Source organism: Phlebotomus argentipes, unplaced genomic scaffold (genome assembly GCF_947086385.1).
Source record: "Phlebotomus argentipes unplaced genomic scaffold, Phlebotomus argentipes genome assembly contig_6, whole genome shotgun sequence".
Classification (NCBI taxonomy): domain Eukaryota; kingdom Metazoa; phylum Arthropoda; class Insecta; order Diptera; family Psychodidae; genus Phlebotomus; species Phlebotomus argentipes.
Genome location: NW_026776145.1, coordinates 4112492 through 4138471, shown reverse-complemented (window position 1 = coordinate 4138471; position 25980 = coordinate 4112492). Strand labels below are relative to the sequence as shown.

Here is a 25980-nt window from a genome sequence, read left to right as displayed (position 1 = left end):
TTCCAAATACAAGAGTCTGCACTTTAATTGCCCGGTCTTGATCCAACCATGATCTCAGAAACGCACACATTTCTGGGCACATAGCAAAAATACCACAGTTTATCTGTTCATCAACACTCTAAAACATAACACCACGAGTATTTATATTGTGTGCAGAGACAAAGTCTATATAGTACTCCAGTTTTTCATCTTTATCCCCACTTCGAATTGTAATACATTTTCTCAGAATTCTCAGATACTTATTAAGTGTGATAAATTAACTGTTCTTTGATAAATAGCAAGTTCTGTCTCACGCCAGATGAACTCGTGAAAATTTTATTTTCCGATATAACACCTCTTGGCTGAACGCACAGTGGCGGAAAAAGAAATAGCATACATGTAGTATTTTATTACTCTGCTGGGCATATATCCAATGGAATAGACAAATTTGATAAATCTAAATATTTGAAAAATCAACGTATATAAAATCTTTAAACTGAATACATGAATTGGGAACATTATTTATAATTATTGCTATGCAATTAATTAATTCTATAACATTTTGTATGAACCTATAAACATTCTCATTTATCATGTAAAAATAACTAACAAATAATTTTCAATTACCGATTAACCAACCGATAAATCCCGTCAGTGCCATTAGAGAATGAATATCATCAGGAGTCGACTAAATAAATAATTCATTTTATTGCAACATTAGAAAGCAGAAGTCAATACTGAATATGGAGTTTTATTGCCACACATTCAATGGTTAGTATAATTTAATGCCTTCACTACATGTTCATAAAGTGATTATCCCACAAATTGTATTCGCATTTATCATAAATAAGAGAGCAGTCTCCATTCGTGCCATGATGTGCATTGTGGTACCGGAGGAAGTCAGTATCGTCCAGCAAGTTGGTGTCCTTTGGCAAACTGGGAGAGAATGCAGAGCACTTAGCAAATTTTAATGCTTTTAGTGAGTGTTCTTACCTAAAAACCGCCTTCATTATTTCCGATATGAATGTGTTTGGCAATTCTGATGACATTCTCGACTGGCAGAGTGTTTTCAGGACACACTCACGTCCATTCACACCTTTGCTATTATAATACATAAAATCAGCTTAAGCAGTCACATATAATGAACTTTGGTAAACAGTGTGGTAATACCTGTCGAGGTAAGTTTCAATTCTCGAGTAGAGTTTATGGCGAGAGAGGCTTGGCTCTATTTGGAACTTCTCATTGAACTTTGTTGAGTTAAATTGGCTCTCTTCTGCACTTCGTTTAGCCAATATTGGAAGAAGTTTAATGTGATTATTTCTGTGGCCCAGACCATTTCTTCTCCATGGATGCGCTTGAAACTTGTGTTGGTATTTCGCAAAGGGATGCTGTTTGTATGAATAGTTGGGATGGCCATTGATGTTCTGCTTGAATCTGTGTGGAAAGTACATCTCTCGTATAATTTCATCGTGGCTTTTAATACAGCGTCCTTACTTCTCCTTTATGTTTGTCCATAAATTTTTCAGGTCAACGACTGCGGGTTGCTTGGAGAAGTGCTCCAAAAGACTTGTATTGAACAGTGGCTGGCGGTAGTTGTTCCATTTGGGGGGCGCTTTCACTCCGACCGCAGGAGTGTCCGTGTAGTAATAAGTGTGCTTCGTGTACTTGCTGGGTTTGTCAACATATTTCACTTTGGTGATGTCCTGGTCGTGTCGCAGGCCCAGAGTGCCGTTCTTGATGCGCTCTCCGAGCTCCTCGGCGATGTCACTCAGCGGATAGTAGGGCAGCTCGTAGCCAACGGAGCCAGAGATGCCCAGAATAAACACAATTGGCAATCCGTAGATTGGTATTCCCTGGAAGTGCACAACTTGCAGGGAAGATCCTTCGGGGAAGATGAGCCAGCGCTTTTTCCGCGACAAAATACGATGGCTATCATTGTGATGCACAGACTCGGCAATGTCGCCAAAGAGCACGAAAAGCAGCAAGAAATTCCACTTCATTTTCCGAAATGCTCTACTGAAATACTAAGTTAAGAAGATCTTTGGCCGAGGAGATCCCCAAAAATTTCCTACCACCACTCACAGCATGGAAAAGTAGTCTTCTGGGTTAGACAAGAATTTAATGCAATTAAAACACATTAGCGCTACAATGTTATTCGGGGAATTTCCCATTGCTCCAAGACGGAAGTACAATACTCTCCGTTAGACGCCTCACAAGTCCGTGTACGGTGACAAATTCAGAAAATTTATGGGGCACGACTGGCGCATTTCCTCGCAAGAAGTGGGAATCATGTAGGACTGCCTCCGAAAGTCAACAGCCCACGGAGAGGATGCACTATTTAAATAGCAAGTTAATTCAATTAGGGCGCGAATGTGAGCAATCAAACTTGCTTACCTAAAGACTTTCTTGAACAGCTTCCTGAAAATGCCACTCTCACCCTCGTGAATGTCCTTCGCCTCGCAAACAGACCTCCTCAAGCAAGCACGACCGTCGAAGCCGAGTCTACATATTGGGGATGTTTTCAAAGAAGTATCAATTGAATTGGAATGATGGAACACTCACCCCTCCATAAAAGTCTCGAGAGTGTCGTGAACATCTCGGCGACGGACTTTGTAGCTGGACGGAAATGGCCAGTTGATGTCATAATTCTGGCGAAAGCCATAAGCATGGGCCCAAAGTTGATTCAACTTTATGACATTGTCTTTTATATTCACACGAAACTACAATGGAGAGAAGAATGGTTGTTTAAAGTCGTACAAACACTGAGATTGATTTGAAGACTCACAAAAACCTTTCCACCCTTAATAAAGCCCAAGTATCTTCGGTATCGCTTCACTGTTGTGCCATTTGTGTGACCGGCCGCAAAGATGCCGCACAAGAGGGAGAAAATCACAACAAGATGGGGCAAATTGAACCTCATTTCTATCACTTGAATTCCACAGAGATCCACTAACCAATGATTGACTAGAAATGCTTCTGAAATTCCTCTTCTTGACTGACCAATCTTTCTAGGTCAGTAGCCTTTTGCATATACACTCACTCGTTCTCGCTAGAATGAACTGTTACCCACTAATTGGCACCTCTGATTAGCACTTTAGCTCATCATGGCATATCAGTTTGGGCAAATACATGGATTTTATATTACAATCTCGCTCTCTTCCAGTGACTTGAGAGAGCAATTCAGTCACGTACTTTAGTCTTGAATAACAGAAATATCCTCAAAGGCTATTCATCAAAATGGATAATTGGAAACTTTCAGGTATTTTACCCACCGCATTTAGAAAAGCTGAAGATAAAGAGATTTCCTTTCTTGGCCATTGGAGAGTTAGCACTCTGCAAAGCTCCTTTCGCTTATCTTTTGCGTCTTCTGCACATTCACTCCCGTTAATGTTCAGAATGTGGATTATGCTTTAGTTTACGAGAGTGCCAAATAATCTCAGTTCAGTTGTCACGGTGATATCATTCAGGTGATCTCTGTAGAAACAGTGTACATATTTGTGATATTTAACAATGGAAAATTCTCTGTTACTTCTCTGCATGTTAACACTGTTGACTTGCTGCACTTGTTTGTCCATTAACGAGACATCAATTGATAGACCACAAAAGATTCTATCGAGGACAAAACGGTACTTAGTCTTTCCCGAAGGATCGAGTTTCTCAGTGAGTTTGTGCCTTAAGATTTGCCATTCAAGTGGAAGGATTTATTGACTTGCTGTATTTGCTTTCTTCGCTTTATTAGGCTGCGACATGCATGACTATTGGCATTATTGGGAATCCCAGCGACCAGTTCATCAGTTGGGCTCTCAATTGGGGTGTCGCCTATGAATTGCCAACCAATCAATCTTACTACGTGGGCCTGAGTCCAGTCATTGCGCGACGCTTTCGCAGAGATTTGTATGGCAAACTGGAACTGGCAATGAATGAGTATGATTCGTGTCGAGAGAATGGTTTTGTGGTTATTGAAATCATGTCCTTTTCAGCATGGGATACAATGGAAAGAGCTGCATTTTGAAAGCACTGTGCCAGAGTTATCAGTACTTCAGGAGCAGAGGATCAAACATGGTTGAAGAAATGCTGAGAACAATTTTCAGCTTGCCGAAGCAGAAAGTCTTCTCTTTTGAGCACAAGGATTTGAATGAATACGACTTGGCCCATCGTCAAGGCAGATCACAGTCAGATTGCGAGAATCTATATCCAAATTGTGGCTTTTCACTGCTCGATCTTGCTCTTGGACGATACAGCAAACCACCTCAAGACGTGAACTTTATGTAGAGATTCAGAGAATAAAGTGGCACAACTTATTATTAACGCGTAACATTTATTTTCTATCATATTGTACAATCTAGTGTAAGTATCTATGTTTCATTCTATTTATATGTGTGTTATTTCTATTATGCTTTCCTTTACTCTTTTATTTCGTTTATGTTTAATTGCAATTTTCCTTTTCATGTATTTTTCATCTTTTAGAGTATTTATGAAATTTTCTTTACGTACAGTGGCTCTAAATATCATTTTTTTTGCGTGAAAATAGGAGAGAGAATAAAATCAACGGTAAATATAGTGAAAGTATGATTTATTTGAGAAATTCATCTTGCACATATACTTTTTAAAACCTTTACCAGTACACCTTAGAACGTATTGGCAATTAAGGAGCTAATTGTGATCTTTTTGTGCTTTCGTGATACTATCAATACAAATATTTATGCGTATAGTAAGACTGCTTGAAACACAGTGGTTAACCTTGTTAAATTGGTGTGTCAATACGCCCAATAGTGAGAATATTGTGTGATGTCTTAAGTGTTTCTTGTGTACAGTGTCTTTTGCATTTCTGCGTCTTGTCTTTACTCAGCTTTAATAACTTTTTCTAATATTTTCTCCAGAAATCAAGTGAAATCTTCAAAGCAGAAACTTCCGACAGAAATGCAAAAAGAGGTATTCTTTTCTCTTCAATTAATGTTTGACGTGAGAAAGCTCTGGAATATTATATTTTTTTATATTTGTTATCGGCTTTTTCATGTTACTCTTGATAGATTGTCTATATTTAAAATGAAATACTTTACTAGTCATTAATTCACCTATAATATTATCATTATACATATTATGTCAAAGTTTACACATTAGCCTAGGTTAATAACTTGTTAGTCTTCCTATTTCCGTTTCTTTTTTTCGTTATTAATCTTATATATTCAACCTAGAGGAAAAATACAATTTAAAGTATGGAGAATTAACAAATTTAATAAATACTTCTTTAGGAAATTTCCATATGCAGTGAAAGTGCTCATTTTTTTTTCTCTCGAGATCCGAATAGTGAACTTTTCATCACTAACTAATTTCAATATACTTTTTGCTTCTTCAAAAGAATATATATAATCTTATCAATCGTCACAACCACTAAATTTCACACACTTTTGCCTTTCAGCTTTCCGACTCATTGTCAAATAATTCAAGTCATACCTTCGCCTTTAAACAAGGTTGCACATTTCTTTTTCGGTAAAAGTTCTTTCAAACTCGAACCATACAAAAAGTGTATCGTTATTTCTTATGTGAAACCGTTTTTGTGTGAATTGAAGAATACAAGTTCACATTTCATACATCTATTTTGCTGTCTTCTTAAGCACATGGGACTGTTAAGACTAAATTTTGAATAATACCTTTATCACCACCGCAAGGAAAAGAAGACGTACGATTGAAAATATACGATAACACTCTCTTTCTCTACATCATAGCATCTATAATTAGTACAACTCTATATCTGTTAAATTAGAGACAATTAAACTATGGAAATTCATAACAATGGTAACCAGAGGTCGAAGTGTTTCAATTTTCACAACACAAATGATTGTTTTCATTACTCATGAGCAGCCTTTTGGGGTGAGTGGAATTCATTTCGTGTAAAATCAACTGTAGCAAAAACTAGAGAGTAAGGAATTTAGGAAGAAAGGCGTGGTTAGAGTTCTTTGACTGTGGAAGACACTTGATTTGAAAATCAGGATTCATCTGCAATATTTCATTTTTAATTCAAGTGTTTCTTACATTTGATATTTTTCAGCTTTATTTGCGATGAGAACAAATTTAAGAGTGGATTTCCTGCCTCAAAATCAAACCGCCTCTCTTATTTACAATGTTTCCTTCACTGAATTATTTTACCCTTCTGCACACTTCTATAACATTAGAGAATACTGACTTCTTAGAGTTTATTCATAATTCGTAAATCTATTTCTATTCGTCATGTTAACTGTGTTTTTTCATCTTATAATAGCTATTCTTTTATCTTGCTCTTAACTTAATACTCGTTCATATCTTTTACATGTTTTATCTCATATATTTACAATACATACTTAATATTTCATCTTAGGGGAACTTAAGAGAACAAAAAATTCCAACGGAGAACAATAAAATGCCATACAATTTGTCTTGATCCAAGACGTTCGAATATTTTCTCTGTTTTTGCGTCTTAAAAATTATATTCGGAATCTTATTCAATTCAATTTGAATAATTCCAATAAACTTTAGGCTTCTTTTTCGCCGACACACCAGATTTCTTTGTTAGCCAAATGACTGATAGAAGGGCACTTAAACAAGGACAAAATCAGTTCGATTGAATATATGTAGTTGTTAATGCAAATTGATTGAATACATACTCTTCCTTGGATCAGACTCGCGCTCTCTCTATTTAAAAGATACATAAAATTATCTGTTGCGAGTGGGAAGAATTGGATTAATTTTCTCATCAAAAGGAGATGGACTCGTAATTCAGTCACAGAGTTAATCTCATTGTCTGGTTTGCGCTTAAAATCCTTTCGAAATTGCACCCAATTGAATTGTACAACCCAAAAGCGAAAATTAGATTGGTAACTTAGCAAATAATGTATGGAATGAAGTTGCAATTCGACGAATTATTTCACCCAGAATAAATTTATTGATTGAAGAACCTGATTTTGGAGAAGGTGCAAAATCGAATTACCTCTATTTGGGTGGTGGAAAAAATACATATCCAAAAATATACACCTTCACAATACAATTTTCCGATTTTTTTTCATAAATAAATAACAAGACATGACTGAAACTCCACCTCCGAGTGATATTTAATTTCTTTCTGCCACTCTATAAATAAATTTTCACTGAATGAAAATCATGTATGGGGAAGACTATTCATGGATAAGGGATGCTTTTTGCGATGGTGCTCATCGCGAATGTGTGAGAAATCAATTGATTTCTATTTTGCACTTCGCACAGCGATTTATGCGCAATCGACCAACAAAATATTCAGAGCAATTGAATGGATTTTTCTGCTGATCATATTTTTATACAATGTCTTATATATTTTATCTCTTATGCGCTACAACTACAATCAGACACCCTAAAATCGATCATGTCGTATTCATTAAATACATTTTTTGTCTGGAATTTGCAACGGAAATGTCACAAATTTATATTCGAGTGTGGTTTTTGTATAGTTTCGGGCGGCTCATTTTGCCTGAAAGAAGTTAGAATTGCTTTACTTGAGTGCATTTCACATTATCTGAAAGTTGAGGATAAGAAATATGTCAAAACTTCATTAAAAACATCAGGAGTTTGGAATAAGACTGCAAGTCTTTGGGCGGGGCATTCGAATAGGCGTGGCTTCGAGTAAAAATCTCCCATTGAAGCCGTGTAATGTGGGTAATGTGAACAAAATGAGCCACCCTGTAGTGGAATTTTTGCAATAAGGAGAGCGACGTGGGGATTCTCGAGCTCATTTCACAATCCATTGACAATCCTCAAAACGTGACCGAAGTCACCAATCAATCTTTGGACAATTGTGGCAGACTTTTGCATTTTTCAGTTGTCGTCCGGCCATGATTGCTCTCAATTTGCATGCTGTGCCGTCTGCTGTCCTTTTGTGTTTGTCATGTGGTTATTCGATGGCAGTTTGATATTTCAGTGTGATGAACGATTAGTTTGGGAGAAAGAGGAAGATATGGTATCACAGTTGTCTGTCTCAAGCCTGTGCTTAGATGATTAGCAAAAATCCCCCATGAAGGGAAGAGTGATAGAGCCGGTCTCTGGAAGCCCAACAAGAGAGTCCACAGGCTGGGAAGCACTCAGAACTGACACTTTTCTCATCTATTCTCATGGCGAAATTGAATCCATACAAAATTGGTAAATTAATGCGGGGGATTTGCCATTTGAATTGCAAATCAACGACTGTCAAACACTTCTAATGCCCTTCATTCTATTCCTATTTTATACCTTTAGCATTTATCATTATATGATTATTAATATTAGTGTTATCAATACTTTATCGTTTTCCTTTCTCCTTTATATTGGGTGTTATTCATAGTTACTTTTTCTTATTCACTTAACTCTATTACAAACTGGGTGTGTGTGTGGTGGCTTTTGTGTGATAAGAAGATGTGAAATATTACCATTTCGCTATCTTTCTTCGTATCAGGACTTCACAATACTATTCTCTAGTGGGTGACACAACATTATGTGTCTCCTCATAGTCAACATTCCTCCTCCTCTCTCTCAATATCTCATTGAACGGAGGACTTTATTGCTTGATCGCGCCGATCTACTGTGCGGATGGAACAATATAGAAATCATTGGAAACTCCATTTCACCCTTGTCTCTCAACCTCTTGACCGCAAATCTATTTCTCAACTCTCCTTTCTCGTCTACTCATACAAAAGAAGCCCTGTATGTTGTATAGAAATTTCTTCTAGAGACATTTCGAGAGGTGAAAACTCCCATTTTCACGTGACTTCACATGGTATCACCTTTAAGACCATTTTAAAATATATCGTAGTATCAATTTCATCATGTTAGAAACCAAATATCATCTTTCTGCCCATTTCAGACACAATTTTCATCTTTCTATCGCATGTTAACATTTATACAAATTCTCATTTCGTAATATAAAAATGATTCTACTGTTTTTTCCTTCACCTTTTGGACTGAATGGGAAGATTTGGTAGTAAAATGAACGTTACAAAGTTGATGAAGTTAATTTATATAAGTTTTCGGCTTCAGAATCAAGGGCAATATTATAATGCAAATAAAATATGTTTCAATTCCACTTGTGCAGAAAATATCTCAATAGATATAATGCTATTTTTCGACAATTCTTTTTAGCTGTATATATAAAATTCATGAGGTTTTCTTCACACCTTAACTTCTGCATGATGTATTGTTGCATCTTTATCCTCCGTGAAATTCCACGTGCCTCCATTTTCATAGCATTGAAGTTGTTACTCATGTTTTTATCTTCACTACTAGTTAACAATTTCGATCTGGAAAATCATTCTTCATTTATTAAGTACGTACAAATGCCTATTTACACCTTTTCCATTATCCTATGTATTATGTTCTCGTTGAGTTGTTTTGTTTATGCTAAAATAAAACAATTTTTCTACTTTATATTCTCATCATCCTTTCCTTGTTTTTACCTAAAGAGTTAATATGATAATCTTATGAATATAAAAATAGCCACAAAATGTTAGTTATTGTTAAATGTTGTTTTAAATGTTTTTTACTATATTGTTAAGTTATCCATATGTTATTGACGTATTAAATTTGATTTATTCTTGCTATATATCACGGATAAACAAGTAATTATGAACTCTTCTGCTCCATCCTCTTCAATTTATGTCTCTTTCGTTCAGAACGAAGGCTCTTCGACAGTGCGGGGAAGCATTTTATTCTCTGTGTTTTTGCCATGTCTTTGGAAGAAATATTCATAACTAGGCAATTCAACGCGAGCGAATTTGTGATGAAAAGGAAACTTTTGGGTCACAATTTGTACTGTGGGCAATTTATGATTGGGAAGAATCGTTGGTTGCAACATTACTCTATTCATCTCTATAACTAATGTATATGGCGTTAACACTAACTTTCCTGTGCTCGTGTGACTGCATGGGAAAATAACAGTGACTTCGTGCTTCGAGAGGATCACGCCTCGAGGCGTCGGATCCTCAAAGTCTCTGGAGTTCTCACAACTAATTTGGTGTCATATATCTATTGTGTGGACCTTAACTTATGGAGCAGTACAATTAATTTGTGCTTCAATTTCTCTATCAAACGGAAGATTAGCAACAACACTCGCTTGTTTGCTGAACACTCGTGTAAGTCATGCCACCCCATGTCCAACTACCGCAGTGCTGAATGGAGAGTGTCTGAACGAAGGGGAAATAATCAATTTCTCTCACTTATATTTTGTATATACCTTAAAATACTATGTTCTTGGTAATTCTCTTTGTTGTCACTTCATCTCTTGTAATGATAACTGTGCGGCTCCACTTCAGGAATAATCCTTCTTACTATCTCTCTTTTGTCAGAGAAAAAATACCCTCAAGTTCACCTCCTCTTTGTCGTCCTCTAAACACTATAAAGTTCAATTCACGGCTTGTGAATGGGAGGTTCACTTTCTGGTATAATGTTTTGTGAACTGTTGCTGGTTTAATTCCGGGCAGCAGCAGCTTCTTCGACCAGGGCTCGCAGCCAACTGTGAAACATGTTCCAGTATCCGGCTGCGAACCCTAGTGGTCGCTATACTCCGTCGCTACCCATTTTCAGCAACTCCAGCTTCTTCTTGGCAATTTTCGAGTAGATAATATCAATTGGCTGTGTCGTGTCGTACAAACTAGGTGCTTGAAAAAGTATTAGACCCGTCCCGACGATACACGTGATCGTGAATATCCAGAGAAACAATCTATCCAGAACCATTGCAACGTATTTCCAGTCCTCTTCCACCTGTCCCGGGAGATGAAACACATGGGGAGAGAAAAACAATAATCATTTATGAATTTTTCAACACCATCATTCCATATTACACACAAACACTAGGCGGAATCTGTGAGGGGGGAAATAGATAGAATGGAGCACATCGTGAATTATGGGAACAATTTAATGGAGAAAGGACGACCCGCACATCTGAGCAAGATTCTTGCACCTCTATAACAGTGATATCTCTCGTCTTTTATGACTTGACCAGAGATAGAAATAGAAAACTGACCTCATACTATAGTAAAAGTGTAGTGTTTTCCGTGGTCATTCCATAAAATCATGAAATGAAGTAATCAAAAATGAATTATACTAATATGTAGAACTTTCAAATTTAATTTATCCCAAGTCTCGCTAATTCAGATTCCTTGAAAAATATGCTAACGTTTTGTACTCACTTTCAAATTCTCATCAATGTGTGAGTAAACTTTTATATTTTGCAAATATTGAGCAAAAAAATTTCAAAACATTAATATTTGTGCAGAAAGTTTGTTCATATTGGACCAGTGCAGAAGGTCTTGATGTGTTCTTCCGCTTATAGAGTAGAAATGCATTATAGATATACACAAAAAGATTCGAAATGAGTTTTATCGATTATTCATTTCTTTCTATCAATTTCAAATGAGTCAAGTGTTATGACAGTTATTGTAAGTCCTGAATTTTTTGGCCAAAATCTCTTTTAAATTCAGCTTAATCTATGAAATCCACATTAGGCACAACATCTGTGCCTTTCCCAAATGTTGAATCAAAAACCGCCCTGAAAATGCGCCGTCGTGAATAATTGTTTACATAAATTCAATCTTTTGTAATTCAATGGTTCAATATAAGAATTTATCAAGGTTCAAAGGATGGAAATTCACATATATTTCTGTCTATCATAAGTTCGCAAGAAAATTTGAAGTTATCAGATAAAAGTGAAAGTAGAACTGTAACTAATGCACTTAACTGATCATTACAACTACAATATCTGCCAATTTCATTGCCGTCATTGTTATTTCTAACTTCTAATCCCGAGTGCCCATAATTTCCGATAGGATCTTCGAGAGTAAGTGTTTTTTACTCCATTGCATATCATTTCTAGCACACAACATTCGACAGACTCTCGCCTTTTATGTGGAAAGTTTGGCAAATTTCACCCCCACCGCCGAGCACATTATTAATATACTACTCTCGGAGTTACTACTTTTGTGATTTTCCTGACGCCTGGCACTCGCACAGCACAGTCATTAATATTATATTGTATTTTCTTATCTTGCAAAATACTCCAAAAGTCCTTCTCCACTTCGGCCCAATTTGGATTTCACATCTCGGCATTTAGCATAATGAGGAGGCGAGCGTGATAAATGTTTTATATTGAATGACGTAAAAATGGTGAGTGTGTAGTGTGAGGCGAATGCAAGAAATCTCCTCTCGAGTAATCAAAATTTCGTGCCTGATAAGTGCCACATGCAAGGAGAGAAAAAAGAGGAGAGATTTCCATCTTAATAATAATCATTTCAGCAGAAAACTTTACGGCCTCCCAATTTCTTCGTCTAACATGGGTGTACTTCCGTCTGCCACTGCTATGTACACACATAGCACAGGGCGGGCAGATAGGCAAAGTCTACTCTCGTACGTCTATGGCAGTCTATGCTATGCGGGCGCTGTGCATGTACACAGCTTTGGGGATGGGGTAAGTGAGAGGGAGAGAAAGAGAGCGAGAGAAAGAAAGAGGAGAACGACGTGACCCGGTTACCGAAACATTGATGCCAAACGCATCAGCCACACCCAAATTTTCCTCTCGCTCTCGTGCTCTCGGGCCGTCGTGCGGAGCGGCTAGTGATTTCGGAATGCTTACACTTTCGAATTTGTCCTTATTCCGCATATGCTGCGCCACGAATCGCGATGCCTCCATAGCCTTCTCCATCTCACGCATTATTGGCTTCTCGAACGTAGGGCTGAGGTCGGGACAGCACGTGGGACTCAGGTCGTCCTGGCTGGCCGGGCTGAAGAGATCGTCATCCCCGCCGGGCAGTGGCAGTGCAGGCAACGGTGGCTCCCCGAAGCACGGCCCCATCCCACCGGAAGCGGCCACGTCGAACCGCGACGGCGGCAGGACTTTAAGTTTCAAGAGCAACAATCAGCACCAGCGGGCGCGCACTGCAGCGCACGTCACTCACCTGGAATGCCGTAGTCCCCGCTGAAGCGCTTGCTGTCGTAGTTAACGAATTTATCAATATCTGGCGGCACGTGGAAAACATCGGTTAACACGTCCTGCGGCGTGTTGTCCTCGGGCGGCGCCTCCTTGGGCGGCCGCTCTATGCACAGAACCTTCGGCAGGAGTCTAATGAACAGCCGTTGCACCCACGGTGCCATTCTGTGTGTCACCGGAGATCTAAATGCCACATATAAAGTATTATAAACCCTATCGACGTGCGGTGAAAAAGGCGGAAATGGCACCAAGTGAATATTTCCGTGTAAATTAGTGCAATGTTTTCCTGTGGGAATTCTCAAGGAAGAAAGGCCAAATTGGATTTTCTGCCTCTTCAATCCCAACACAGCCGCAATCTCTCCCACCCACAGAGCACGTATATAAATTTATTTATCTGCCGTCTTCCTTGGCGCACGGCAATTCTGGAGCCTTGCACGTGAAATTACACGTTACCAAACGTGGGAGGAAAATTCAAACTATCGTCTTTTTCTGCTTACAAAGCGTTCAAAGGATATTTTCTAATTCTTGTAAGGTCTCTGGATAATTCTCACCCTCTCTTGTGGGCTTTTGGCAAACTTTAAATTATTTTGGACTCTTTTCTGAATGAAAAACTCCACCGCAACAATTTTTTTCACATGTTTCGATTAAATAAACAATATCGCAATAATTTTGTGATACTTTCAAAAACATTTCTGGCTTAAAAAGTGCAGAATTGTGCTTCAAAGCACATTCAGAATGAAATTTGAAATTTATCTCCGAAATCTGACAGAAAATGCAATTTTCATGTGGAGAAATTTCTATTTTCGACACAATTCCCCTAAACTAGTGCCAAAATAGAAAAAAAGCTTTACACCATTATTTATCGGCATATAAAATCAGAAACATGTATGAAAAATATGGATTTCGAGTGTTTATCTGCATTTTCATCGTAATAGCGTCAATATTGGTCAATGAAAATTGTTGCAAATGGGTTTAATGAAAATTTTATACTTCATTCAATGAATAAATGAGAAGCCTTTTATACTGATTTAAATTGTTCATTATTTTTCCCACAATGTGCAACATAGTCACAATATTCTAACGGCTTGCAGTGCAGAAAGTGAGCACATGATTTGGTACTCACCTAAAATTTACATTTAACACGGCAATGGTCACCACGACGGAGCATGTGACGAGTATCATAGTGAAGAGTAGGTATTTTCCAAGTAGTGGCACTGTGAGTGAAGTCGGCGGAATGATTTCGGCCAACAACAGGAAGAACACTGTGAGCGATAGCAATATGCTAATACAAAGTGAGATTTTTTCACCGGAATCACTTGGCAAGTAGAAAACAAGCACGGACAGAAATGAGATGCCCACACACGGTATTATGAGATTCACTGTGTAAAATAATGTCTTTCGCCGCAATGTTATGTTAAATATGATATCAGGATATGGTTCTTCGCAGCAACTATAGAACTTCTCATTTCTCACTGCTGGCACTTTCATTATGTCCCACTCCACGGAAATATAGTAATCTTGGAGATCGATACCGATGTCGATATTGTCAGAATCAGGAGCCTGTTGCAGATGTCTCAAGTCGACCTGCAAAGAAGTGGTTTAGTGCGATGTGGTTGCTGTGCGAAGTGGACGAAGCTCACCATGTAGCCATCATACGTCCATGAGCCAAATTTCATGAAACATGTCTGCTCGTCGAATGGAAAATACTCTACGTCAATTTCGCAAAAGGACTTGTAGATAGCTGGAGGTTTCCACACTACTTTACCCGTATGATGCAAAATTGCTTTTGTCATTATTGTCACTTCATAATTTCCATCAGCACTGAAAGTGTGGAAGAAGGGAAAAAAGCCCAACGAGTTTACCATAAGTTGCCATTATAAACAGCTCGTAATTACATGAAAATATTCCTGACATGGAGATGCAATAAAAGTGCAATAAAGAGCCCATCTTACTTGTTATACAGCACTATGTCTGGTAGCCATATATGCTCAGACGGAACATGCAATGTATCCACTCCGCCGTAATCGTCTGGATTCCATTTTAATTTATAGTCATTCCATTCCTGCGGGCAATCAATCAATTGAATGGGTGAGTTTTTGAATTATTGGCGTAAGTAGAATCCTGGGAAATATTTACCTGCTCTACCCAAACATTTGTCGTCATGATTTGATTTTTCAAGTTCTGCAAAAAGCCAAAATTTAGCGATGTGTTTAAGGCACGCGATGGGGTGGAAAAGTCAAGTCGATACTCACAACATCAATTAATTGGGACAGTCTCAAGCCCATTTTCACAGTTAAACGATCAGAATTATTGCCAACAGGCCGAATTAGACGATTATAATTGCTCAATAGGTCGTCGTACAGTCGCTTTGAGTCAGGATTGGCCAGTCCAGTGGCAATTTGCAACGCTACGAACACAATTGTGAACAACACGCTCCCCATCTTAGGCCAGGTCCATCCCTATGGAGAGGAACAAGAGAGAAACAGTTTTTCTCCTACAGAGATTCATTATAAATTTTCTCAAGATAAACCGGCGAGGACACGAAAGTCAAGGGGGTCTCCCGAGGGGACATCTCGCTTCCCACTGCCTTTAATGTAATTTGAATGTGACACTCCACGTGAAGGAAAACGCCCACCTCGATGGATTTAATGGGCTTCGACAGGGTGTGAGAGAAAGACTTTAATCCCAGTGTGAGTGGGGATTTGCGGATTGTGCCTCATATTTTGCTGTAAAATTCCTCAATATTTAATAGTGGTAGCTCTGGGTCTAGTGTCACTAATGCTAGGATGAAAGGTATGTATCAGATTGCTTGAATTCCTCAGGATATACATCTGGGATATTTCTGCATGGATATTTAATGTGTGGAGGAATTCATTCCGCCTCGTGATCTCCCTAGCAATTACCGCACTTTGATATGCTCTTGTCACAATGCTTCTTTATCCTTGCAATTAAAAAGGGACTGTGCATGGGCGTAGCCATAGAAATAATAAAACATTGGGATACAATACTTTTTATCATTACATTTCCCAGAAGTATTAACTTCCTGCCAAAGCGCTTAAATATTAATTTGACACAAAAAATCATTAATTCATTTATTTCAATATTTTTAAACAAAGTCAGCATAATCAATTTTTGAGTGTATTATGAATTATAAAGCTTATTTATAAAATGGAGAATCGCGTGAAAAATCATTTCAAAATGAATTTCATACAAATATTCATTTAAATACACAGTCTATAGTTTATACCTATGAATTGTTTCTTATTGTAAAAGTAAGGTACATCCTCCAAACACACGATTCGCATCCTTTCAAGCTGTTCAGGCATAATCAACAGCCAAACTGATACTAATAAGTGAAGGATTTTGAGAATCGTAACTTTGATCCTGATAACATTGTAGGCTAAGGGTCTTTTTACGAAGCTTTCATAAGATATCCGATCTCAAAACTACAGTAAAAATTGATACTCAAGTACCAATTTCTTGAAAATCCGATTTCAGCTACATACATGAATATGTATATCTAAAAAGAAAATTTTTGGGAGGCACTGCAGCAAAAGATCCGTGGGAAACTGGCACCCGAGTAGGGAAAACTGGCCCCCGCGACCCTGCCTACGCCCATGAAAAGGGGTGTGTACTCACGGTCGATTTGCACGTCGGTTCATCGCCTGCGAGTGGCAGCCTAGCGCTCCTGAGAAGTCGTCTCCGTCGTCCAGATTATTGATACTGAAGACAAGCACATCCAGAGGAAGAACTCACCACACTACACGTAGTATGTTATTAATTTTTTCCGATAAGCCACAGCCAGTGTTAGCGATATTTTGTGTGTCGAGTTCATATTTGGGAGAATTGGCCAGAAAGCATCATTTCGGCTACACGACATAAAAGTTACTCACTTTCACAGTCATTTGTTAGCAGTGTGTTATCAAAACTAGATTAATTTGTTATATTATCTACATAGCACACAATCTCGTCTGTATGTTCATCGCGCACAAATGATGATGAAGTTAAAAACGCCTAGATTGAATCTGCAGAGAGAGGACGATGTGCAATGATAGAGCCCAACCCATTATTTTCTGCCTACTCGCTGAAGGTTCTGGGAAAAATCAACAATTAAAAACCAGCCATATTTCATTTTCCACTAAATGTAAATTCCAAAAACTAAATTGGCTGAAATTTTCAGTTCAACTCTCTCGACACACAGCAAAACAATTATATTTTATAGCACATTTCGCGTGAAAGAGGATGGAAGAAAAGGGACAATAAAACATTGTGTGCCATTGCTGGCGGAGTGGACAATGCGTCAGTGGAAATAATATATCCCTGGGTTTAACTATTTGTTTGCCCAGAATCACCAAAAAATACAACATTACATAGCTTCGTGGTTCGCGCGCGGCAACCATTGAAAACTTCCACAATGAGCACAAAATTGCACAATGTGTGGTTGATTTTGATGAATTTCCCAAAGTCATAAGGATTAAAATAATGCTGATACAGTTGGAAAAACCGCAAAGTTAGCAAGAAAATCGATAGGCAATGCAAATTCACCATGTGTAATTTACAGCATTGATTTATCACAGGCTCAAAAAAAGAACGAAGAAAAGAAAGAGGAGCTTTTTTCCACCAGCAACTGGACGGAGTGATCACTTCCTTTGTTTCTTTAATCCCTATACATGCTATGTACATATTTGTGTGTGTCTCCATCGAATTTAAGATGGTCTTGGGCGTGCTTTTTCACGCTCAAGTGGGGAACAAGGAGCCAGCGCCATGGAGGGCGGAAAAGGGCTCAAAAGCATCCTCTCACTCCGGGACAGTGTGAAAATACACTTCACACACTGTCTTATCACTGGCGGATATGGCAATTTATATGATTTTTTCCAGCCCAGCAAGTATCGCCCTATTACCACATTCATTTCAATTTCTCCCCACAAAGAGAAAACTCCTATACGTTTTTCCTTTCGTCCTCCGGGCCCTCCTATAAATCCTCTACTGAATGGAGAGTTGTGTGTTTGAGAAAGCCTTGCGAGCGAAGAAGTTATAAATCATGTAACTCTATCATCACTTTCACACCGCGTCATGATACATTGCAGCACAATAATTTGTTAATTACATAAGGTCGAATTTTTTCCACTTCTTTTGAGAACTCATTTAACACCCTTCAATTCTCCAACTATATTCCGCCGCCGTCATCCAACATACGCCTCTCTCTTCGTTGGGGTTTGTCTGTTAGGGTGGAGATGAACTCACAATTTCTCAATTGGGTGGCACCGAACAGCCCAACTCACAAGTGCATTTTAGGGCGTGCGACAAAATAAAGAGTCATTATTTATTAGTGGAAGTGATTTAGTCTTAAAAAATCTAATGGTAACAATTCGCGCTTTCAATAAACTTTCGAGCGATTTCTTCAATCTGCGGGTTCTGTGAAGCAACTGGAGTAGGTTGCAGAGGATTCGGGGGTGCGCAACTGCGCACAGGCTTCACGGCAAATTGCGCATCCATGGACCGTCTGTACGTCTGCTGGAAATTTATTCTTTTGTCCCCATCAACCATTGTCCGCCCCCAGAGCCCGTCCACAGCCCCGTCTCTCGCCCTGGACAAACGCGATCAGCCACATCTCCACACAACAATCCCCAACCCAAAGCCTCAGGGCATCGCCACCGCGGGCCATCCTTCAGTTTTCTGTGAATTCCATGGGGCGCTGCCTTTGCCATTAGGACTCGCGCGAGTGCGGCCGAGGAGCCGCCGAGGAGGGCTTTCAAGTCGATATTATGTTCAGTATATAGGGTAAATTGGGGCGCAGGGCGAATGAACCAACGGATTACTAGGTTTGGTCGCTCTCAGTGAACACGTATTGGGCACTGCAAAACCCAGCACTTGAGCAAACAACACACGAGAACACTGAGGCCGCAACATCAAAATTAGTAACCGCATTTCACTTCAATTTCAACCCTCGCACACAACACTGGTAAACAGTTCACGAACTTTAAACATTTGGCCTGCAATACATTCTGCTATTCTTTCTCGCCTCGTGGCACAAATAATTAGTCCAAATGAAATTTTATGAGCGATAAATTGTCACAGAGTCTCCAGAGTATCCACTCGGACGCTTCCATGTCGTTGGATTAGGTGGAGCTCACCAGAAGAGCGAAATCTCTTTGACGCAGACGGGATTAGAACGCTTGGCGAAACGCGATCTCCAAATCAACTTCCATGTAATGCAAATGATTCAGACATTAAGAAATTCTAGGTGTCTTGCGATAAAAAGCTTTTCTGAAACTTTTATATTTTGCAGAATACTATCATGGAACAGAAGTCAGATTGATAGACAAGACAGCTAAAAACTCTGGATAATCATGTTTATTAATACAAGTCTTTCCAAGAATTTCCCTACTAAATTCTCTAAATTCAGCGACGCCCAAACTGAGGAAGCTATACAATTTATATTAGACACAACATCAAATTATCCTAGTAGAACTTTTGCTTACATTCCTACTGTAAATGGGAAATCCTTGTGGCCAAAATTGCTCAACTTCCGCCCAATAATAGGAGTTATTTTGAAAACAGAAATTTTCATGTAAAATAATACTAAATAATATTAAAGTGGAGGATTCGAAAGCTCTCGCAATCACTGTGTTGTGTGTGACACGAAAAGTACTCGGCCAGAACTATACAATCATCATAGCCACGAGCTCCATGTGCTTATCTATGCATTTTGATTATTCTAAATGACCACTTTTCGCCCCAAATCTCCCCATTGGTCGTCACGAGTAGTTTTGAGCTGTGCATTACCATCAACAGCACACAGCTCAGCAATTGACGGTATACTATTCGACCAGAGTGTGCTGTGTAAAATTAATTAAATTGCCATTTTATAATTCAGCACTTTCAATCTGGCACTGCAACATGACTCCTTATCGCCAATCTGGGGCGTATTTTCCTGCCTTATCTGCAGTCATAATGCATCATTTCACCTTCACTGGTGCGAAGGAAATTCGATTCATTAAATAATAATTAAATTTCCTCTGTCATCTTCTCGTGTGACGAATGGCTGGGGTTTTACGGATATGGAAATCAAGGGGTGACAATATGGTGAGCCACACCATAAACGAGTCAATCTCAATCCTTAAACTGCCTCGGACCTTTTCTCATCGCACAATAAATATGATTGCATCGTGACGTGGGGAGGGTGTGTTTAAGGGCTCACTAAAATGGACTATTCGCCTTTTGAACCCTCGTGGGATTTGATTTTTATGAAAATCGCATTGTTGGCGGATAAATTAGAGATGAATATCGCCAGTAACACAAAGCCAGATATGAAATCCCTGTCGTCCGATTTCACAACCTGGGATTTGTATTATTCGAAAAATGATCAGACACAGCGATACGAAAACTGTGAGCCTTACCATTTCCCAATGTGAATCAATTGTCATGCGCTTTTCCCATCGATCGGCACAGGGCACAGTGGTAGTCTGAGCGGGACGACAGGCCATCCCGCCTTATGGCTTCAGCAGTGATGCTGAGTGAAAGGGCGGCAGCACTCCTGTAAAAATCCAGCTCACGGATGCGCTCTCCACTGTGAAAATAGTGTACGACGGACAGTCAGTAAAAGCTTTCACAGCCACGGCAAATAATCTATTTCTCAAGTTGTTTCCATTATTTTACACACGTGCCATCACGCTTTAATTTCATGTGTGTGTCCCCCAATCAACCCTTCGCTCATTCGCGCAATTGTGGTGACTGGCAACCTAAGAGGATGCTGCACATCTAGTTCAATAGCGAGAGTGCCCGAGAATTCGCCCAGCAGCAGCGCATAAATAATGATATAAACTACAATTTCCAGTCCATTTGATAGCAACATAGCAACATAATGCCACGACCTCTATCACAAATCATTGTCCTGTGCGTAATTTATCAATTACTCCACCCAACGAGTGCTAATCCCGACGCCAAAAGACTCTATGACGACTTACTGAGCAACTACAATAGATTAATAAGACCCGTGAGCAACAATAACGACACAGTGCTCGTGAAGCTGGGCCTCCGATTGTCACAACTCATTGATCTGGTGAGTAGAAAACGCACAACAGCAACTTTCCGGCGGAGCCTCAATGAACCCAGCCCCTCGCTCCGCACGCCCCGCAACATAAATGTATTTATGGGTGTTTTTTTGCCGTGGCGCAAATAGGGTCAACTTGCGAAGAACTTTGTCACATACTTGCCAATAAAATATTTACAACTCCTGTTATAAGAAACTGTGACGACTATGAAGGGGGACTAAATAGAGCGGAGATAAATTTCAAAATCACTTCCTTTTCTTCGTTGTCTTTGCGAACTGCCAACCGACAGGATCCACCCAAAAGTGAGAGAGACCGTGCGAGAGAGACCACGAGAGGCTCCTTTCATAAATTATCCCTTGAAAGAAGTGTGCCTTCAAGTTGTCGCCAAAATGCTTTTATGTAGCTTCTGATGGGTGGAGAAGGAATTTAGAGAAGATTTTTCAAGTTTCCACTTTTCCACTGCCATTCAATCTTCATGACTGTATAACTTTCTACGCCCCCAACTATTAAGATTTCATACACTCTGTCTTTGATTTCGCCCCTGTGAATAAAAGGCAGAGCGAGTCCTTAATTGAATTCACAACCGCAAACTTGTAGCCGAGGAGCCACCCTATCATCACCAATTTCTTCGCTCTCTCTTTCAGAATCTCAAGGATCAAATTCTCACAACAAACGTGTGGTTGGAGCATGTGAGTACCCTTATGACGGAGGCGAGGCGCAAGTTATTAATTTACATAATTCCCATTAATGTCTCTCGTCAGGAGTGGCAAGATTACAAATTTATATGGGATCCAGCTGAATACGGCGGCGTGACTGAGCTGTACGTCCCATCCGAGCACATATGGCTTCCCGATATTGTACTCTACAACAAGTGAGTCCGGAGTTCTCTGAGAAATTCCACCCAACCGCCTGACATGTGCTCTGATTTCAGTGCCGACGGCGAGTACGTCGTGACGACAATGACTAAGGCAATCCTGCACTACACCGGCAAGGTGGTCTGGACGCCGCCGGCTATTTTTAAATCCTCCTGCGAGATTGATGTGCGCTATTTCCCATTCGACCAGCAGACGTGCTTCATGAAGTTCGGCTCGTGGACGTACGACGGCTTTCAGGTGCGATGCTCAAATGAGATAATGATGACGGTCGAATGACCGAGGTTTTATTGCAGATTGACCTCAAGCACAAGGATCAGAAGAAGGACAAGGGCAATAAAGTGGAAATTGGGATTGAGCTAAGGGAGTTCTACCCCAGCGTCGAGTGGGACATTCTGGGAGTGCCCGCCGAGAGACACGAGGAGTACTATCCCTGCTGCTCCGAGCCATATCCCGGTAAGTCATCCTATTGTCTTCGTTAAAAGTGATTTTTCCAACACAATTTTATGAACAATTGAGACACCAATATGCGAAAACCTCTCGTAAGACCGCGCAATCTTGGAAGATAGTCTGAATTTTTCATCAGTCTCATGAACTGGACATTTTATGTAATCTCCTCAACGAGTCGTGATTTCCCTTCAATATTTGCAGACATCTTCTTTAACATAACTCTGCGTCGCAAGACCCTCTTCTACACCGTCAATCTGATCATTCCATGCGTGGGAATTTCCTACCTCAGCGTCCTGGTATTCTACCTTCCAGCTGACTCTGGCGAGAAGATCGCCCTCTGCATCAGCATCCTCCTGTCCCAGACCATGTTCTTCCTCCTGATATCAGAAATCATCCCAAGTACCTCCCTCGCGCTCCCCTTGCTCGGCAAATACCTACTCTTCACCATGCTTCTCGTCGGCCTCAGCGTCGTCATGACCATCCTCGTGCTCAATATTCACTACCGCAAGCCCAGCACGCACAAGATGGCGCCCTGGGTGCGGAGTTTCTTCATCAAGCGTCTTCCAAAGCTCCTCCTCATGCGCGTTCCCAAGGACCTCCTTAGGGACTTGGCCGCGCGCAAGATCAACTACGGCAAGAACCTGAAGAAGTCCAAGTTCGGCGCCGCACTTGTGGCTCAGGCCCAGATCCAGTGCAACTCCGGCGGCTCCAGTCCGGACTCCATTCGCCACATGCAGGGCAGAACGGGCGGCTGCAACGGACTGCACACCACCACGGCCACCAACAGGTGAGCCCAATTGCAAACTAAAACACTCATCGACCTAATCATTTAATCTCCCAGAACATTCGGGCGGAGCCATTTGTTCCCCACATTTAATTTGTTGGACAGTCGTGACGCAACAGCTTAAAATTAATTCGTGCAGCTTTATCTCAAGGGTTTTGAGGGCTTTCGGGAGTGTGAGAAGAGTTTAATCGATGGACTGCTTTTGCATGAGTTTTCAACCATTCCTTCCGGGTATTTAAATTCCCAATGCAAAAGGTCTTTACTGGCTAAACAATGGCTTGAATATTACTTTTTACCTCTTATTGACTATCTTGTCTGACATGGTTAGGCAATTAACTCTATTCGGAACATAGAGAACAAAGTTTCACAACAAAAGAGACATAAAACAGCTTTAATTGAAACTTCTCGGGGATTCCAAAAACACATAAAAATTCTGTTCAAATATTGTCGGTCAATAAATTTTCAAAGACTAGCTAAAATATAGCTCAGAATTTCTGCACACAAATCATTCATTGATTTTTTACGACGTCTAGGCGACCTTTCTTTGCTACTTCGGCAACGATTATCCTCCAGATTGACACATTCCGCGAGTGATTTAACAGTTTCGGTGTGATTTGCAGATTCAGCGGCCTGGTTGAGGCCTTGGGCGGCGGCTTGAGCAGCCTGGGCGGCTATAACGGCCTCCCATCAGTGATGTCTGGATTGGATGATTCCATGAGTGACGTAGAGAATCACAAAAAGTACCCATTCGAGTTGGAGAAGGCAATTCACAACGTAATGTTCATTCAGCATCACATGCAGCGTCAGGATGAATTCAATGCCGTGAGTGCACGATAAGAGACCATTAATCACGAGTCGAGAGATTGCGAACGCCCTCATTTCTTTCGCAGGAGGATCAAGACTGGGGATTCATTGCAATGGTGCTCGACCGTCTCTTCCTCTGGATCTTCACCACCGCCTCAATTTGGGGCACTGTCATGATCCTGGGCGAGGCTCCGGCTTTGTATGACACCACGGAGCCAATTGACAAGAAGTACTCGATAATCGCACAGAAGCTCTTCAATCTCACCATAAAGGATAAATAAATCCCGAAGCTTGTTTCTAACGTAGTTTAACACACACGACAAATACTTAAAAACTTAACATACTCGAGTTACAATACAAAATAATCAAAGTAATTTAAAGACTTGTATTGAACACACCCTCGGAAAGTAGCGTGTAATCGATATGCAATCATAAAATGAGAGATGTGATTTTCATGTTTCAACACTCCAACACAGACACTGTGTGATGCCCCCAATTGTCAATGTAATGATTAACAAACAGTGCCAATTTTAATCCCACTTTTAGAGACTATATCAGTATTCTTCCCTCCCGCGCCGGAGAATCGCAACATCTCTGTATTGATTTGAATGAATTTTATGCATTTACATGTGCTCAATTTTTATTATCTCCCTCGAGACACCCTCACAATTCCTCCACACACTCGCGCAGGCCATTCTCCCCTTTGTCATGCCCTCGAACTGCCTCAAGCCGCCCCCAACTCCGAAATAGTACGTCTTTGCGGCGAGCAGAACTTTCCCGCCACGTCTCAGCTTCCCCACAAATAAATCAATTACCTTCTGATTATTTTCCGGGTTGTAAATCGTCTCCGACGTGAGAATAACATCAAACTTTCTGTCCCCCGTCGCTTCCGTGAAACTCCCCCAGTCGCCGCTGTAGAATTGGCACTTGCCAATGGAAACTTCCCCATCCGCCTCGGCATTCAGCAGGATGTTGGGAATTGTGAACTTCTGCAGGACGTCTTTGTTCTATGAAACATACAACAGAGGATACACAAATTGCCGTCCCTCGAGCCTCAACACAACAGGTAAACTCACGTAGTCCTGAAAGTGGCACTTTGCCGCGCCCAACTTGAGAGCAACAATTCCCAGAAGTCCAGCGCCGCAACCCAGGTCCAGTACTTCTTTCCCACTCAGCTCACCCTTCAGATTTTCCACCAGGTAATCTGCGAGATCCTGTGTGCATTCCCACACTTTGAAGCCACCCTCGTAAACCCCCGGAATGAGATCTGAGTGCGTCTCTTCAGCTGACTCATTCCTTACTTTGACAGGATCTAGAATGGGAATCTCCAAGTCGCCAGAGATGAAGAGTGTACACGCCGAAGTATCCTCCTCCGCAGAGAAACCTTCCGGAAAGACTTCTTCGCACGCAACAACCTGAGCGGCTTCTTTGGCACTTTCCTTTTTCACCTCATCCTCTGAAAGTAAATGAAATCCTCGAATGACTTCTACTGCGTCACCACAAGTAGAGATTCAGACTGTGATTTACCGTCTTTGTGATCCTCCTTGGCCTGTTCTTCCACTTTAAAATTGAATTGAAACATTATCGTCTTCGAGGTAGAATGTAAACAAAAAACACGTGTTTTTGATGATCTTCCAACTGCTTTCTGAGACATCTGCAGTTCAACACACGAAGTTTGGGTAAACCCGCTCATACAGGAATTACAGATTCTTCAGTGCACCAAAGTGAAATAAAATTGTAATAATTTTCTGATTCGCTTCTGCTAATAAAAAATTTTGCCGGTAAATACACACAATGCTATTTGCGATAGCAGCACGTTATTTGCAGCAAAACAGTTCATTTATAAGTTTGTGCAGATCTTATTTTACACCTGCACTGTAGATTTCGCCTTTATAACTTTCTTATCAATTTTCTTATTAATTTTCTCATATACCATGGAGAATAGGTAAATAAAATGAAATTTTCCTTTGAAATAACACTTTGTTAGCAGCTTCGCGCATGATTGCCATAGCTGTGATTTGGCAGCACCAAAGATTTCTTCCGCGAGATCGGATGTTCTTGACGGAATTTTCCGAAAAGACC

At 40.2% G+C, this 25980-nt stretch overlaps 5 protein-coding genes across 6 annotated transcripts; 2 read left to right on the top strand and 3 right to left on the bottom strand.

Annotated features, from left to right (window-relative positions):
• Positions 1–2189: 2189 nt before the first annotated feature.
• On the bottom strand, positions 2190–2899 carry LOC132257958 (uncharacterized). Its single transcript, XM_059755037.1, has 4 exons — positions 2765–2899; positions 2542–2699; positions 2374–2481; positions 2190–2313 (listed from the first exon to the last, which is right to left on the bottom strand). Exons 1-4 carry the CDS (start codon positions 2897–2899, stop codon positions 2190–2192), a joined length of 525 nt encoding a protein of 174 aa, XP_059611020.1.
• A 590-nt stretch (positions 2900–3489) lies between these two features.
• On the top strand, positions 3490–4251 carry LOC132257948 (uncharacterized). The gene is made up of 3 exons (XM_059755024.1): positions 3490–3639; positions 3719–3903; positions 3960–4251. The coding sequence occupies exons 1-3, from the start codon at positions 3490–3492 to the stop codon at positions 4249–4251; spliced, it is 627 nt and encodes a 208-aa protein (XP_059611007.1).
• A 4068-nt stretch (positions 4252–8319) lies between these two features.
• On the bottom strand, positions 8320–20477 carry LOC132265233 (acetylcholine receptor subunit alpha-like 1). The gene is made up of 10 exons (XM_059765814.1): positions 20335–20477; positions 16574–16803; positions 15187–15393; positions 15071–15115; positions 14887–14996; positions 14575–14755; positions 14058–14518; positions 12903–13117; positions 12581–12840; positions 8320–10713 (listed from the first exon to the last, which is right to left on the bottom strand). Exons 3-10 carry the CDS (start codon positions 15373–15375, stop codon positions 10510–10512), a joined length of 1665 nt encoding a protein of 554 aa, XP_059621797.1. The 5' UTR covers positions 15376–15393; positions 16574–16803; positions 20335–20477; the 3' UTR covers positions 8320–10509.
• Positions 20478–20513: 36 nt separating this feature from the next.
• LOC132265214 (acetylcholine receptor subunit alpha-like 2) lies at positions 20514–24524 on the top strand. Of its 2 annotated transcripts, XM_059765803.1 has the most exons (8): positions 20514–20996; positions 21633–21677; positions 21750–21859; positions 21920–22100; positions 22157–22316; positions 22512–23097; positions 23715–23916; positions 23985–24524. In XM_059765803.1, exons 1-8 carry the CDS (start codon positions 20799–20801, stop codon positions 24177–24179), a joined length of 1677 nt encoding a protein of 558 aa, XP_059621786.1. In that variant the 5' UTR covers positions 20514–20798; the 3' UTR covers positions 24180–24524. The 2 variants fall into 2 exon arrangements, with proteins under 2 accessions (XP_059621786.1, XP_059621778.1); XM_059765795.1 differs by having other exon boundaries at positions 21633–21859.
• On the bottom strand, positions 24522–25937 carry LOC132265271 (histidine protein methyltransferase 1 homolog). Its single transcript, XM_059765854.1, has 3 exons — positions 25426–25937; positions 24975–25354; positions 24522–24905 (listed from the first exon to the last, which is right to left on the bottom strand). The coding sequence occupies exons 1-3, from the start codon at positions 25589–25591 to the stop codon at positions 24522–24524; spliced, it is 930 nt and encodes a 309-aa protein (XP_059621837.1). The 5' UTR covers positions 25592–25937.
• Between the last annotated feature and the right edge of the window lie 43 nt (positions 25938–25980).

Bases quoted from the DNA above. Each gene is read 5' to 3' on its own strand.
- LOC132265233 (XM_059765814.1), bottom strand. From the start codon at position 15,375: ATGGGGAGCGTGTTGTTCACAATTGTGTTCGTAGCGTTGCAAATTGCC. The intron at 14,756-14,886 runs GTAAGATGGGCT...CCACACTTTCAG, and splicing joins GACATAGTGCTGTATAACAA to TGCTGATGGAAATTATGAAG. The intron at 10,714-12,580 runs GTAAGCATTCCG...CTCCCGGGACAG, and splicing joins ATAAGGACAAATTCGAAAGT to GTGGAAGAGGACTGGAAATA.
- LOC132257958 (XM_059755037.1), bottom strand. From the start codon at position 2,899: ATGAGGTTCAATTTGCCCCATCTTGTTGTGATTTTCTCCCTCTTGTGC. The intron at 2,700-2,764 runs GTGAGTCTTCAA...TCTCCATTGTAG, and splicing joins TTAAGGGTGGAAAGGTTTTT to TTTCGTGTGAATATAAAAGA. The intron at 2,482-2,541 runs GTGAGTGTTCCA...CCCAATATGTAG, and splicing joins CTCGAGACTTTTATGGAGGG to ACTCGGCTTCGACGGTCGTG.
- LOC132265271 (XM_059765854.1), bottom strand. From the start codon at position 25,591: ATGAGCGGGTTTACCCAAACTTCGTGTGTTGAACTGCAGATGTCTCAG. The intron at 25,355-25,425 runs GTAAATCACAGT...ATTTACTTTCAG, and splicing joins CAAGGAGGATCACAAAGACG to AGGATGAGGTGAAAAAGGAA. The intron at 24,906-24,974 runs GTGAGTTTACCT...TATGTTTCATAG, and splicing joins AGTGCCACTTTCAGGACTAC to AACAAAGACGTCCTGCAGAA.
- LOC132265214 (XM_059765795.1), top strand. From the start codon at position 20,799: ATGCCACGACCTCTATCACAAATCATTGTCCTGTGCGTAATTTATCAA. The intron at 22,101-22,156 runs GTGCGATGCTCA...GTTTTATTGCAG, and splicing joins GGACGTACGACGGCTTTCAG to ATTGACCTCAAGCACAAGGA. The intron at 22,317-22,511 runs GTAAGTCATCCT...CAATATTTGCAG, and splicing joins CTGCTCCGAGCCATATCCCG to ACATCTTCTTTAACATAACT.
- LOC132257948 (XM_059755024.1), top strand. From the start codon at position 3,490: ATGGAAAATTCTCTGTTACTTCTCTGCATGTTAACACTGTTGACTTGC. The intron at 3,640-3,718 runs GTGAGTTTGTGC...TCGCTTTATTAG, and splicing joins CCGAAGGATCGAGTTTCTCA to GCTGCGACATGCATGACTAT. The intron at 3,904-3,959 runs GTATGATTCGTG...TGTCCTTTTCAG, and splicing joins CTGGAACTGGCAATGAATGA to CATGGGATACAATGGAAAGA.